This window comes from Agrilus planipennis, unplaced genomic scaffold (assembly GCF_000699045.2).
Source record: "Agrilus planipennis isolate EAB-ADULT unplaced genomic scaffold, Apla_2.0 scaffold202, whole genome shotgun sequence".
NCBI lineage: Eukaryota > Metazoa > Arthropoda > Insecta > Coleoptera > Buprestidae > Agrilus > Agrilus planipennis.
The window spans coordinates 44,598-61,060 of NW_020438961.1; the positions used below are offsets into that span (position 1 = coordinate 44,598).

The following is a 16,463-nucleotide window of genomic DNA, read 5'->3' on the forward strand; positions in this document are numbered from 1 at the left end:
ATAACTTCTACCGCGTGTAAAATCGCGATCCGCGTCTGGCAGTTCCGACAGAATACAGACCACTTCGAATTATTTTATTAAAAAATAAATGGTTAATTATACTTTTTAATACATCATTAACGTGACGGTTTCGAGATTAAAAACGGCTCATTTCCCGAAGTTTCAAAAGGAAAGATGTAAATTACACTCACGAAAAAAGATATGTAAGTTATTATAATTTCGAAAAAATCGTGTTGTACCATGTAGTATCGAATCTGCAGCAGTAAGCACACGATATGTCTTTATAGCTATACAGCTTGCCTTATTCTGAGATATAATCCATCTTAACGAATTGCAAAACTGCAAATAAAACTACTGTTCTTTTTCTCTTATTTCACGTTTTTATACCTGGCATTGTTGAGGCCCTTGACGGTTTGGCGAGGCTGCTTTTGGCCTGGATCTTTTCACTACAGCTAGCTTCACAGAATCTGTTCCCGTTCCCCCAGATGCTTTTTTGTCATCAGTTGTTGTGGAAACTGCAAAAGAAAAAACTACCTGTCAAAAATTTGAAACTAAAACGGTCTTACGTCTTCTACTTTTAGCATATTCCTTTGTTTACAATATTTTTAGATAGCTCCACATTTAGATTCCTTTTCCTGAAAAAGTGGTGTCTAATAGGTAATAAGTACAATAATTTAGAATTATAAGTGTATAAAAATATTTAGGCATCAGTTTAATAGTAGTAGTAGTAGTATATATATATTGGCAATACCTGATTTAGGCACTCAATTGCTCGTAACCTGTTTGTACAAAGCTAAGTAGTGTAATATTATGTGATTGCCATTTTAATGTTGAAAGTCTATTTTCAAGGGCGTATTTGAACCATCAATAGAAAAATTCATGAATCCAGTATCTCTCCAATAACTTGCCTGGAAGAAGACGGATGAAGGGTTGCAGTTTATGACACTTCCGATTCTAAATATGTACTACCTAAATATTCGATAAAATAACAGGTCAATTGAAAAGTCCCCGGCCTAAAATAGTAAAACACATTTTTTTTGCAAAATTCGTTTTTTTTATTCAACATAATTCCCTTCAAGGGTGATACACTGATTATAGCGATCCTCCAACTTTTCGATACCATTTTTGTAGTACGATTTGTCCTTTGCTTCAAAATAGGCCTCAGTTTCGGCGATCACCTCTTCATTCGACGAAAATTTTTTCCCAACGAGCATTCTTTTGAGATCTGAGAACAGGAAGTAGTCGCTGGGGGCCAGATCTGGAGAATACGGTGGATGCGGAAGCAATTCGAAGCCCAATTCATGAATTTTTGCCATCGTTTTCACTGACTTGTGAGACGGTGCATTGTCTTGGTGAAGCAGGACTTTCTTTTTCTGCAAATGCGGTCGTTTCTCGGCGATTTCGTCCTTCAAACGGTCCAATAACGCTATGTAATAGTCGCTGTTGATGGTCCTTCCTTTTTCAAGGTAGTCAATGAAAATTATTCCACGCGCATCCCAAAATACAGACGCCATAACCTTGCCAGCCGACTGTTGCGTTTTTGCACGCTTTGGAGCGGGTTCATCGTGTGCAGTCCACTCCGATGACTGTCGATTGGACTTCGGAGTGAAATGATGGAGCCATGTTTCATCCATTGTCACATATCGACGCAAAAACTCGGGTTTATTACGCGTGATCATCTTCAAACACTGCTCTGAATCATCAACTCGTCGTTGTTTTTGGTCAAAAGTGAGCTCGCGCGGCACCCACTTTGCACAGAGCTTTCTCATACCCAAATATTCGTGAATGATGTGATGTATACGTTCCGTTGATATCTGTAGAGTGTCTGCTATTTCATTCAATTTCAATTTACGGTCATTCAAAATCATTTTGTGGATTTTTTTAATGTTTTCGTCCGTAACAGCCTCTTTTGGGCGTCCACTGCGTTCACCGTCTTCGGTGCTCATTTCACCACGTCTAAACTTAGCATACCAATCCTTGATGGTTGATTTTCCTGGGGCAGTGTCCGGAAATTCGTTATCAAGCCAAGTTTTTGCTTCAACTGTATTTTTTCCCTTCAAAAAGCAATATTTTATCAACACGCGAAATTCCTTTTTATCTATTTTTTTCACAATAACAAAAGTTGCTTCACTAAAAATGCTATAATTCACAAACTAATCATCCGACAGCCGTCAAATTTATAGACGCGTCTTTTGAAGGTTAGGACTAACTGAAAATCATATGGATTTAGTTCTGGTACGGCCATCTATGTGTCAGGCCGGGGACTTTTTAATTGACCCTATAGCTGTGAAAATTACTTATTAAATTTCATATTTTTTGGCTGTTCACGTTAACGTTGTAACGAATTGAAAACTGAAAATTGCATCGCAATCGCATCGACGGAAATTGCCCTTATATCCAATAATTTTTTGTTTTTTTATTTCGTTTTCGATAAACAGTCAAGTCAACAACGCTGTTCTGCCACATAAAACTACGTCATGTTGTTGATTGAATATTTAGTTTGAAGTGAATATTTATGCTGATTACGTAACCGATTCGGTCGATCATCAGGCATCTGTAATCTACGGTAATCGTAGTGGTATGCTCACATGAACCATTTTTGTTAGCTGATTGTAATCGTAAATCACCTACAACCTATATATTCGACGAACGACATTTTAATAAAATATACAGCTACAAATTTGAAACTAAGTAATAAAAAGTATGTCCTGCTTAGACAGAAGTGAAGTTATAACACCGGATGGAATTAGGACTGTCTCAGACAAAACAATTTCCGTACGAAGTTGACCCATACTAAAAGATCTACATAAACTTAGAAGCCTTCTGAGATTTCACACTCCTACTATCAAAAACTCACCGAGGATTTACCATTATAGCCCGACCGACCACTACATGGACTCACAGAAGGAGTTTCCTTCCAATGAACACCTGAATGCCGAAAAGCATTAGAAAGCTTAAAGGATATACTTTCTGGAGCCCCAATCTTAACATACCCACAGTTCAGCGAATTCTTCACCGTCGATACTGATGCTATTAATGTGGGATTTGATGGTGTGTTATCCCAATACCAAAAGAAAAGGTCGTCGGGCGCTTTAGTAAAAACAAATTTATTATTATTTATGTGCTGGTTAAAAAAATATACAAATAGAAGTATAACTTCTACCGCGTGTACATGAGTACATATGAACAGGCCTTTTTTTATTTATTTGATTAGTTTCATATTCCCTATCTGGGATGTAAACCCAAGACTAAAAAAATAAAACGAAATGTGTGTTGGGACACATAGTAGAAGTGAAACTTTAACGGACAAGTGGAAAAACGAATCGAAACAAAATTTTTACTTCAAGTTTTACGGGCAGATTGTTAATGTACTTGTCCAATTTGAAACCTTCCCGTAAAACTTCAAGTAAAAATCTTTTTGCGATACGTTTTTCCACTTGTCCGTTGAAGTTTTACTTCTACTATGTGTCCCAGCACACATTTCATTTTCACAGGTTTACTGCAAATTATAATATGGTTTTTCACAGACCACAAATAGAGGCAATGATGCCCAGCCACGTGGAGAGCAGAGGTAAGAAAACAACAGCTGAGCACAGCACACGCCGGCGGGACTCTAGCGGACTCTCTGCTCTCTGCGCGGCTGCGCATTATATCCATCTAATACAGCCGTTGCCCTCTCTCCGCCGCCGCGTCGCCAGCCTTTTTCTTCCTTCGCGGCTGCCGCCTCTTACCACGCTATATACCGTCTATCCCCTCCGCGTGGCCGTATCCCCTTTTCCGTGACAGAAGAAATCGTAATACCCCGTCTATATTAAAGTTTCACTTCAAAAAAAGAAAAAAGCCAATGTCTCAATTTAATTGAATATATCTTTATTTTCACCAGTTATTTATTTAAAAGTCGCCATATTTTTCCGAATTTATTAGGAGTAACAGTAGAAATAAATAATTGGTAATTTTAAATGTTTTTTGTTATTTTTATAATCGCATTAACAAGAGTAACAATTTCTTAAAAATGGGAAAAATTCCGAAACACGTCGAATTTTAAAATAAAAATTGATGAACACAAAAACCTTTTGCCGCCTCTCACCACGCGATATAACGTCTACCTCTTCCACGCGGCCGTAACGCTTTTTCGTGACAGAAGAAAATCGTAATACTCCGTCTTTATAGAAGTTTCACTTCAAAAAATCTAAATAAATGTAATTTATTGTAATGTTCGTTTAAATCCCGATGTGCTGTTTATGAGTTCAGGTCAGTCGGAAGATATGGAAGGATGATCACGTAAATATTCAGGATCACGTTTGTTGCCGGTCCTTTCGTAGTTGTTACTATACGTGCAACACGACGCGCTGTTGTATAATTTCGCGGCGTGTCCAACGGCCGCGTCCACCGTTCGTCCTTCGGTAGATGGCGTAGCATCACGTCGTCTACGTTACGGCCCGAGCATTTGTTTAACGTGAAGCTTGCAATTGAAATGAGTTAACTTTTCCCATGGCGCATATCTCGCCTATGGCTGCATACAAATTGCGCTTTTATAAGCGTATGCGGACTATATATATGCATGAATATCAGCAGATATCTGCAATGACTGTTACTTGTGTGTAACTGCTGAGGAACGCTTCACGTTGAAGATGAATTTTTATAGCAAAAATGTTTTATTTAACTCAATTGTTCAATTCTTATTTTCTCTTTTTCAAGTTAAATTTAAGTATTCTTATTCAGATAATAAATAAAAATTTTTGGTAAAATGAAGCTGCAAATCGCGAGTTTTTTTTAATAAGTAATTACACAGTATACACAATATAACTACAAACTTTTATCATAAAAGTAAGAAAAAAAGTGGAAGAAATGGAATCCGTAGTTTCTTTAGCTATGGGTTCATCTAATAAGTAAAGTTTTTCGAATCCTTTTCTAAGAATTTTGGATTATAGGCAATTATTAGCATACCAGAATATCTTGTAATTTGCAGTTTTACACAGCTGGCGTAAATCCATATTGTTTTGTCGTAATTCATAGAAATTCATAGTTCCTTGCTAAAGGTACGATAAATGGTGATTTGGCAGGTGGTGATATCAATTTGGAACTTCAAAATTCTGTGGATCATAACAATCAATCCGGAAAAGATTATCGATTCAATATTTTAGATTGTCCATTTCCAAGGAGTTTAGAATTGTTTGGGCTCTTTCAGTTAAAGAATTAGAAGGCATTCATGGAATGTCTATTTGTCTCCTTTTTAAGTTTCTAATACCTACCATCAATGACTAATGTGAGCAACTTTCATTTATGTCTGATCGGTGATACTAAATGAAGAATTCCGATTCCATTAATAATGTATATTGCCTCTACAATGTTCAAGTCTTCCTTTCCTATTGTTTTTTAATTATACTACAAGTACTTAAAACGTATAGGTATGCCATTTTTATTACAACAATAATCTTGGTAATTTTGCGTACCAAAACAGTCTTATACACATATACACTATATAGATATACCAATTATTCCCTTAAGCCGCTAATGATGTATCAGTGTATACGAAAAATGTTTCTAGTTACCTTCTCGTCATAGGGTACTTGGCTGGAAATATTGGCCAAAAGTCCGATTTCTTGATAATGCTACGAGCCTACGAGGGTAATCTCTGATACCTGCGAGAGTTCGGTGAACACCAAACTGAAGACCCATATTCCTTTTATGGTCTTTATGCCATTTTGCAATTGTATTATAACTCGTACACGAATGCTCTTCGAGTTTCTCAAGTAGATTTATTTACAGGATTTTACAAGAAAATATAAATCAAATCCATGTTTACCATATTTCTCAATAAAAGCCAACTGAAACAGATATTGGGTGGGGGAGCATACCCGGCATCTTCACCCCTTGGTTAGGGGTGTGCTCATTAAAAGCAGATTGTTTTCCTTTTATCTGTCCTTCGTAGGTGCAACAGTTGAGACTGTATTCAGGGTGTTTTTAAAACAAGTGCCGAACATTAAACGTAAAAAGAAATGTAAGAAGACCAAGACAATCGAAAGCCGGTTCTGGACGTGAATTGGCAATGTATCTGGGTAAAGTAAACGTTAACAAATTACTATTACACACACTTTTTATACGACCATTACTATAAAAATGAACCTGTATTTGTATATTTGTATTATAAACACATTTTTTACAACACATAATTTTTTATTTGAGGTTTGATTCATTCCTCCTCGCCGGTTGAACTTTGTAGTTGCTGTGTTGACTTTTTCCATGGTACTTTCGGGTACACGGTTGTAACTGCTTATAAACAGAAGGTCTTCATTCTGAAGATCGACAAAACACTACAGTTGGGACGATTAAAATTGGTAAAGTTCTTAATAAATTATCTATGAGAATGGACGTACCTCCTTTCTTGTTTGCACTGAGACTGTAGTCATTTGTTGCGTTTTGAACACGCCCTTGTTAAGTTAGGAAATCCTTCATGAGTAGTACAGACAAAGTGAAAGGAAATAAGCGCGGTGCAGCAATTAGAGGTTGCTTAGGTACTCAAAAGACCAAATTTTATAACTGCCCGGTTGGAATTATATCTTTAAACAAGCGTCATTGCATTTCTAAATTCCTGAGAATGTTGAACCTAGTGTTGCCCAAACGCAAGAACAAGACGAGACTTAGCCAGTCTTGGTCTTGGTCTTGCGCCAATACACCTGGTCTTGGTCTTGCGCTCCCAGTCTTGGTCTTGGTCTTGGTCTTGCGCTCCCAGTCTTGGTCTTGGTCTTGGTCTTGCAGCAAGAGTCTTGCAAGTCTTGCAATTACCTATTAGTCTATTACTATTTATTAAAGTTTACTTTAAATCCTAGAAAAACGTATTAGAATTGGAACATTGTGAGCTTGAATGAATATAGCCATAGTAAAGATCAAGCAGATTAATAAATAACTGAAGATTTGATAAGAAATTCGAAAAATCAACTGACCTATATGTCGTTTTCCATGGAAGTAACTGTTTCTTAATAAACATTTATGATCCTTGCTTTCTACCGCGCCGCCTCGCCACGTGCCGGCTCTATGATAAGGATGCCGCCGCAAATCAAACAATAATATAAAGCGTGTAAAAAAATTCGAAATTATTTTGCATGAGTATACCTACACCCTATGGCGGCAATCAAATAGTGTCAAATGTTATGATTTCGGCGTGGCGGCAACGATTGTTTTAGATTTCAAAAGAAGCCGCCGGCGCGTGTATCATAACCATGTACTTCCGAAAAGCGGCAAATTTCTTTGAGAAGTAAGTACAAAACCTTTGATGCCGCATTATCAAAGTGCCGATGGTTAAAACATAACTATGCATGCACTCAGTTTGATTTTAATAATTTTTTTATTCGCTATGTTTATGGTATTAGTCGTAATGCGCATAGGTCCAGTTTTTCATATTCTTTGATACAGTTTTTTGCGTCTCATAGAATTCCTAAGCGTACCTACCTATACACCGAACTGTTACACCTAACTACTCAGTGAAATAGCGCTAAGTCCTAGCTGCAAGACGCAAGAGTCTTGCAGGCTATGTCTTGTTCTTGCTCAAGTCTTGCACGGTCAGTCTTGGTCTTGGTCTTGCTAAAAATACGCGGTCTTGTTCTTGGTCTTGGTCTTGCAAAAACGCAAGAACAAGACCAAGACCGCAAGACCAAGACTGAATTTGGGCAACACTAGTTGAACCTCCTTTAAAGTCCGATACACTCAAATTCTGCTTGTCTGTATTTCCTTCTGTTACACATTAATTGGTGTAATGTTATTCTCTTTTCTTTATTAGTGTCCATTGCAATTCCTACTTGACATCTGCTTTCTATGTTTACGATATCCCCTACAACGTCTATCCCTAAACGTAGGCGTTCTGTCAGAAACTGTTCTAGTCTAGTTAGTAAGTTGAAAGAAGAAAGTAAATGTGACAATTTCATTGCAGACTATGCCAATTCTGAACTATACTTGTGTATAGGTGCATGTGCACACAGACGGGGGGGGGGCAACATCTTACTGCTGTCTGTTCCAAAATTGACAAGATGAATTCCATGGCTGACGAATTACTTTCCCTAAAAGCTAATATGGAGACTCTATGGGTGAGGTTAGTAGTAATGATCTTTAACCGTAGCCGATATTCCTGCCGATGTAATGGTATCTAATCTTGAGATGAAAATAAATAATTTCCACGTTAATTCCATTAATTTTGAAGACAGAACCTTAAGATGCAGTTACATTATGATATTAAGGAAGCCGGTACTTAAAACGCAGCAACATCTGACTTAAAAACTCTTTCTAAAACTAATAATGTTGGTACAAATGGGCTAGTTTCTCCTTTTAAACGATTCGTCCAATTCACGCCCTGATGGTGTGCTCAAATATTTCATAATGAAAAGTTGGTCCGTTTTAAGTTAACTTAATTGCAAGCTTCTCTGTTAAGGTTCTATTTCATTATTTTGGAAACAATTCTTTGAACTTTTAATACACAGAAAGAGTAATAAACAAGAACTATAGATCTATCTCTACTCTGAGCACTTTTTTTCGCTGAATACCTCAATGATTATTTTATTTGTCTTTTTTTGTATGAGTCCCCTCAACTATTTCTTATCTCATTTTATTTATCAACTGTATCACATCTGCTCTTATTCCACGTGGATGCTATCTACATGGAATTTTCCCGTGCATTTGATTAGGTCAATCATGGCTGCTTGTTGCTTCTCATCCATACTACCTTTTTTTGGTATCCAGGGTAAGTTATTAAATTGACTTGCCCCTTACCTTTGTGACCGAAAATAAGCTTTTCGTGTTTCTGCCCTATTCTTTGACTTGTATATTTAGCTTCGCTCCTTTAAAGTTTACGACAATGTCGTCATCCTATTTCTGAAGACAGAAATTGATCTCCTGGATAGTCACAATTAGTATAACTAAGAAAGAAACAAAAGAATTTGACGCCATTTAATGTTGGAATGTCGCATAACTGCTAACGATAAAAAAGATTTCTTTACAAATAAAATTATTTTACGAAACAATATTACAATCAATAAGGTTCTATTATGATATTACCAAAATCGAAAGAATTTCCATCTCCAGCGTGTAAAATTAGAATGGAATTTCATTCATTTACAAATAATGGCGGAAGCATAAGGTAAAAGATCACCTATATGAAAATTGTTGATCAATATTTTGTGTAACACTTATCTAATATGCATACCTACCATAACTTAGGCCGACGATCAATTTGCAGATATCAGGTGCTGAAGGTATGTAAAAACATTGCACAGAATATTGTTAAAAATTAATTGCCAGACACTTCCTATAGGCGGTAATTTTGCCAGACGATTCAAAGTTCTTAAAAGAAAGATCGTAATTTTATTTATAGTCTGAGTCTCCATTTTTAAAAATATACGATACATAGGGAAGTATTTCAATACTTTTTGTCAGACCAATTGTAGGAGCCAAACATGTCCTAGATTAGAATATCGCCGTGTTATAAAGTCATCTAATTATCGCGCATGGGCATACGTTCAAGTGTGTCAAATATTGATAGTTTGTAAATAGAAGACATTCATGGAAGAACAGAAGGTACATGTTAGATCAAATAAAATGATTAAAGGCGGAAAATGTGTATGTAAATCAAGGGATGGAAAATCAAACGAAAAATTTACAATGTTTGGAACCACTACTAATTTCACTGAATCACGCGATGAGCGCGACTTTCCATTCATGGCTGGAAATGGCAGAAATAAAAAAGACTCAAGCGAATTAATTTCTACTTCTTATAATGGTGATCCAGATCATCTTGTGAACATTTATTTAGTGAAGTCACTGTGATGGTAAATTCGTTAAGGATTTCATTGCCAAAACCGATTCATTAGTGACAAAAAGTGGAATACCGACTAAAGGGTGGAAGAAGTCCTCAAAAATGCCCCTCTGCAAATTGCCGTCTGTGAAAAAAGCAAAGTAAAAGTAACAAGGGACGAGGAGAAAATTGTTTACAAAATTTGAGGCTTTTAAAGTATTTCAAGGTGTAGCAAAAAATCATTTCAATTTCACAATTGCAAATGTATAATGTGATAATGGTGTCTGTATTGAATTAGTTATCATGTCACTGTTCCTTACTCAACAATGAGACTCTGTGTTGGAGCGAGTAATCAATTATTTTCAACATGTCATAGTAGCAGATCTAAGCGGGTAATTATTCCCAACTTGGCATTTTAGTGATGGACGAAATTGATCAATTATTTATTTTCAGCATGCGAAATTACAAAACCAAAGTGGAGAACTTAAGTGGCTAATCAATTGCAACTTGCTAAAGAGACATATCAAAGTGATCAGTAACTTGTTAGCATATTAAAGTGACAGAAAAAAGTGGTCAATTATATTCCGCTTGCCAAACTGGCAGGCCAAATTAGTCAGTTATTTTTTCGCTTGTCAAAGTACTAGGTATCATTATTTGAATTTTTAATTATCTACTTGAGTTAGTTTTTACAGACCCATTAGGCGTATGATTCAGGGTTGATTTATTTCTCTGTTCTTTTTTGCAGAGTTCGGGGTGAGAATTTTCATCAGGTCTTATTGTTTTATAGTATGATACATATGTTGGCACGGTTTGACGACTCTGTATTTTATTTGTTAAAGAAGTTAGTGTTTTATCTGAGTCCGTTGTAGAAGTTCCCAGTAATTTTGAATTCTGTGGGAGTTCCCTTATACAGGGTGTTTCTGGGATAAGTAGCAAGGTTTGCAAGGTGTTAATTAGATATAAAATAGGGAATGATTAAAGTAGCGTGATTAAGGGACAATAAAAGTTGTAAGGAAACCAGGAAAAGCTGCAAATTCGAAGCCGGCCCTGGGAATGAAGTGGCAAGGTACAAAGAAACTGCGATAATAACTATGCAGCTACATGAACGGATAATGTCAACTGTGATGGTTGTGTTATGTAATGTAAATATCAACAGCCTGTTACTATGCTACTAACACGCTTATTGCAATAAAAATTAATGAAATAATTACCTTGTTCATCACTGAAAGTATGGAATAATATTTAAAGTACACCTCCACATGGTATTAAGAACACAAAAGAAAAAAAAATTAACGTTACGTCATCGTTAATAAGTAAATTTATCTTTTCTGGATAGGTAGGTAATTGTAATTTTATTAAATTTCCAAACCATCATTGAGGTGAGGTTCAACAATAGCGCTAACCTTATTAAAAGAAATTAATTAAACCACTAAAACATAATAAAATAAAATATTTCTGAAACGCAAAAGAGCGTCCGACATTTGACGTATTTCATTTGCAGCGATGATACACGGTCATGCAGATCATCATCATCAGATTAGCGATGATGCTTTTTAGACTAGTTTGCTTCGAATTAATTTATTGCTCCTATATTTAGTTATCTAGATCTAAGTCTTTATTAGAGTCAAGGGTTTATTCCTTTAACAGATTAAATAGTATAAGTAGTTCATTACTGGAACAACACTAAATTACCTAGTATTTTTATTGTTGTGTTCTTACAGACAGAAAATTGAAGTGTGGTCATCAATAACTATTCAAACAGTGAACACCTTTCATCACTTATAGCGACCGTACGGTATAGTCATGTCCTTCAAGGTCATAGAACCGTTTTGAATCCTCAAAAGTGATTTTTTGTCTGTAGGAAAAAATTTTATTTATAAAACCGTTTGCGTAGACTCCAAACATGCAACTGACTATTTGCAAATATACTTTGGTTGTAGACTGGTTCAATTATTTATGGTTGATTGTAATGGGAGTCTAATGAAAAGTAATTTTTATCACTTGATTGCGATTTCGAATATACGATATTTTGACGAAAAGCTTGTATAATTTATAAACAGCGAAATCACGATGTCATAACTCGGTTTTGTATCTTATTGGGACAGGCTTCGCATGTAAAATATGAAAGTGGCGAGACGTCACTTTCTGCGAATAGTCATCGGTGATAAAGTTCATTTTACAGCAGCCATTGACATTTATACTACCTATAACGTCCATTCCCTCTATAACATGCTTTTTTGACGTTTCTTCAAGATCATCAATTTATTATATTTACTGCAATGAAATATTTTGACGCTTGATAAAATTCATCCTTCCTTTTCTATCCATTACAAGGAGACATTCATAAATTACGTTAAACAAATTTTATTATCTTTACCCCCCCCCCGTCCTTGTCACGAGTGGTTATATTTGTAAAACCCCCTTTCCCCTGGCGTGACGTTACATATTTTTCAATTTTATATTTAGAAATAACTAAATTGAAGCAGTAGTTTCATTTTTTTTATTTTCATTAAAAATAATCATTAATAAAATCAACATAAAGTCAAATATTATAGATAATAATGAAAGGAACGATAAACAATTAATTATGTTAATAAAATAAAAAAAACTTTATCATCATGTATTCGCACCTTCATATTATTTCACACTGCCATATCATGCACTTAATTTTTGTTTTGAATGCTAATATGAGGAATACCGTTGTCATCGCGTTTAATATTTTAAATTTTGACATGTGACGTTACAACTCCCCTACCCCTTGTCATACAATGTTACATTTCGTTGACCCCCTTCCCCCTCTTAATATGTGACGTAATTTATTGATGGCCCCTAAGTACAGAATATATTTTTTATGTATGACTCTGTAGGGTCCAATTTGTCTATTTAAAGATCTATACCTGAATAAGTTATTGTTAGAGCGGTAAGAAAAAAATGATTATAAAAAGGGAATCCATTTTTAATGATAGTTGTACAAATATTTATGTAATATCTCATATATTTTAATCCGGACTATCGAAACCTACTGTATACTTTTTCGGTATTTATTATAAAACTAGGGGAATAAAACTGTCAAAAGAAAGATACTTGTCAAAGATTTGGAGTAGAACAGAAAGAAAGGTATTGCAACTGGTTGGAACTCAGCCCCGAACGCCTAATAGAACAGAGCTCAACACATCCGAATAAATGCACAAATAGTTCTGATTGCAACAATTTTATGTTTTTGTGTCAAAAGTAGCGGTTAATTCATTCGTATAAGCGTGAAATGTATATTTCAGGCGCACGCTAAACTACTTACTTTTACAGAAATAATAAGAGGTTTATATGTTCATCAATTTTTAATTTAAAATTCAACATGTGTTTCGGAATTTATCCTATTTTTAAGAAACTGTTACTCTTGTTAATTCGATTACGAAAATAAGAAAAACATTTGAAATTGTCAATTATTTATTTCTGCTGTTACTCCTGATAATCTTTTTAAGATATTTTCAATTAAATGGAGACAATTTTTTTGTATAATAATCCCAGAATTTATTTGTTATGCTTATATTATAACTTATACTCAAAAACACAGTCACAATTTAAAATTAATAAGGTGAAATTTAAGATAATAAATTGTTAAAATAATAAATTTAATAAACAATTATAATCAAATAGAAAAATAGAGTGAAATGATAGCCATAAGTTTAAGTTAAGTTAGGTTAGGTTAAAATGACAGCCACAGGGTTATTTGGGGTAGATATAATTAATTCGAAGAATTAATTCACTAATGCACTGAATTTAACCCAACTGAGTCTCTCCTATATAATTTATTAAATAAGTAATCTACCTTGAAAAAGCCTTAGATCAGAAGGCGAAACGTTGGTGGAAACACATAATTACTAAAGAATATTTCACTCCTTTCTGACTGCTTTTAATTGAAAGTATGTTAATATACCATTGGGTAAGATAGTACAAAGAATAAGATCCTTTTTGTTATTTTCGTACAGCTACCATGATTCACAACAGGTGCACCATTAACAGTTTATTACTTATCTTTAAATTGTATTTCCAACTAAAATTAATAAATATATGGAAGCAATTTTTGTGTGCAATTATGGAGGCAAGTAGTTAGGTATCTACTTATGTAAGTAGACAGAGCTTGTGTGAAATGCCTGGGAAGCAAATTCATTAATTATTGAGAGTTGTGTGCTTAGCGTAATGGGATCCTTGAAGGTTTCGGTTGATTGATGACTCGCCAAAGGGACCACAAGTCACCTGTAGTGTAGTCGTTGTGGTTGAAAATGAAAAGTATTGTATTTGTACTGAAAGCCTTGAAGACCGTAACATGAAATGAATTTGATTTTGTTAGATCTCCCGTAGTGCTCAAATCTGTCTGAGCGTGGGTCGTGGTATAATTAACAAGGCATGAAAGTAATTTTCTCCTTTGGTTTTAATTTTTTGGAGAGGCATGAAAGAACCCTTTGATAGAAAATAGCGGGTCTTTTTGAATGGCTTCAAATTTCGAATTTATTATTCTCCTTAATTGGATTTCCAGATTCTCGTATGTTTTCTGGAAATGTGTTTCATCCTTCAGCATGACTAGAAATTAGGTATGTTTCGGACACAGAATAATTAGGAAATATTAGAGAGAGGCAGTCAAGAATCTGGGATTTTAGAGGCTTTTAGGATGCTACGCTCTGTTAGAAATCTTAGTAAAGATTTACAAAGCAATTTCTAATTCAAAGTTAATTAAAGTAAACATTTCATTAACTTGTACAAATGACTGAAATAAATTGTATTTAAAGTATGTAAGTGTAACCGGAAATGTATGAAATCCGTCATTGTATACAATTCTTACTAAATGTATATGATTCTTAGGAAATGTATATAATTATTTGGAAACGTATATAATTACTAAAATAGCCCGGAAATGTGTGAAATAAATTATATTAGACATATTTCCTAGGAAATCTATACATTTCCTAAATAGCAATCAGAAATGTATTGCAGGTTATACTAAATAGGAAATAATACGGAAGACTGTTTGGAGACGTACCTATATCAATTGGTGACGTCATTGTTTGGTTAGGGAGATTTATATATTATATTATACACATTTCCTAGGAAATCTTTACATTTCCTAAACAGCAATCGGAAATGTATTATAGGTAATACCAAATAGGAAATAATACGGAAGACTGTTTGGAGATGTACCTATATTCATTGGTGATGTCATTAAGGAGATTTATAAATTATATTAGACATATATCCTAGGAAATCTATACATTTCCTAAACAGCAATCGGAAATGTATTATAGGTAATACCAAATAGGAAATAATACGGCAGACTATTTGGAGATGTACCTATATTCATTGGTGATGTCATTAAGGAGATTTATAAATTATATTAGACATATATCCTAGGAAATCTATATATTTCCTAAACAGCAATCGGAAATGTATAATAGGTAATACCAAATAGGAAATAATACGGAAGACTGTTTGGAGATGTACCTATATTCATTGGTGATGTCATTAAGGAGATTTATAAATTATATTAGACATATATCCTAGGAAATCTATACATTTCCTAAACAGCAATCGGAAATGTATTATAGGTAATACCAAATAGGAAATAATACGGCAGACTATTTGGAGATGTACCTATATTCATTGGTGATGTCATTAAGGAGATTTATAAATTATATTAGACATATATCCTAGGAAATCTATACATTTCCTAGACAGCAATCGGAAATGTATTATAGGTTATACTAAATAGGCTATAATATGGCAGGCTGTTTGAATATGTACCTATATCCATTGGTGACGTCATTGTTTGGTTAGGGGGATTAATGACAGTTCCATCAATGTTTCTGCCCGCCGGAGGCGGTCTGATATTTTAGATGTTGGAATGATGTGACGAGGTTATCTTTGTTTCAGCAAGTACGATGACCGTGAATTTTTAGTATGTTGTAGAAGTGATAATGTTTATCATTTTCATATAAATATGTTGGACGCGGATGAAACATACTTTTCGAAGACATTATTCCAACATATCAGCCCGAGTCTGGCGGGCAGGGGATTTATGAAACTCTAGTATGTCATAAATCTATTTAATAACCATACAATAACGTCATTAATGCGTATATATCTCCAAACCTAACCTAACCAAACAGCGTTACAAATGCATATAAATCAGGCGATCGCACTAGAACCGCGTAAACGCAGATTCTCAGTTTACTAACTTGTTTTTTATTTATTTTATTCACAGAAAGCATTAGTTTTATACCATTCCTAGTACAATATCGGGATTTCATACAATTCTTAGGAAGCAAACCTATACATTTCCCAGGATATGTGTGTATCAAAAAATTTAGAAACAATATTTTATAGATTTCCTAAATAGCCTCGGAATTCTATACAATTCCTACATTTCCGGTAACATATGCCTAGGTTCCTCCCAGCTAGGTTCCTCCCAGATCTTGTAATTGGTTAGCGTATAATAAGTTTTAACATATCGTTGTTTGTTACAAGAATTCGTAATGAAAATACGAAAGGGCTCATTGCATATGGACGTAGCCTTCCTACATGTGCTTTATTTCGTGACTAATGGGGGAAGAAAAAAGGAGCAATAAATATCAGGAAGAGCAACCCACCGGAATAAATCAATAGAAACCACACATCGAGCTCGTGGCTTTCG

The 16,463-nt window shown here is 34.8% G+C and overlaps 1 protein-coding gene across 3 annotated transcripts in view; it reads right to left on the minus strand.

The window, feature by feature from the left end:
• The window catches only part of LOC108738669 (serine-rich adhesin for platelets), a 361,208-nt gene that overhangs the window by 37,599 nt on the left and 307,146 nt on the right, over positions 1 to 16,463 (minus strand). For all 3 annotated transcript variants that reach the window (XM_025975165.1, XM_025975164.1, XM_025975166.1), the window contains exon 5: positions 388 to 515. In XM_025975165.1, the coding sequence (XP_025830950.1) occupies positions 388 to 515 (128 nt within the window). The remainder of the gene's footprint in view (positions 1 to 387; positions 516 to 16,463) is intronic.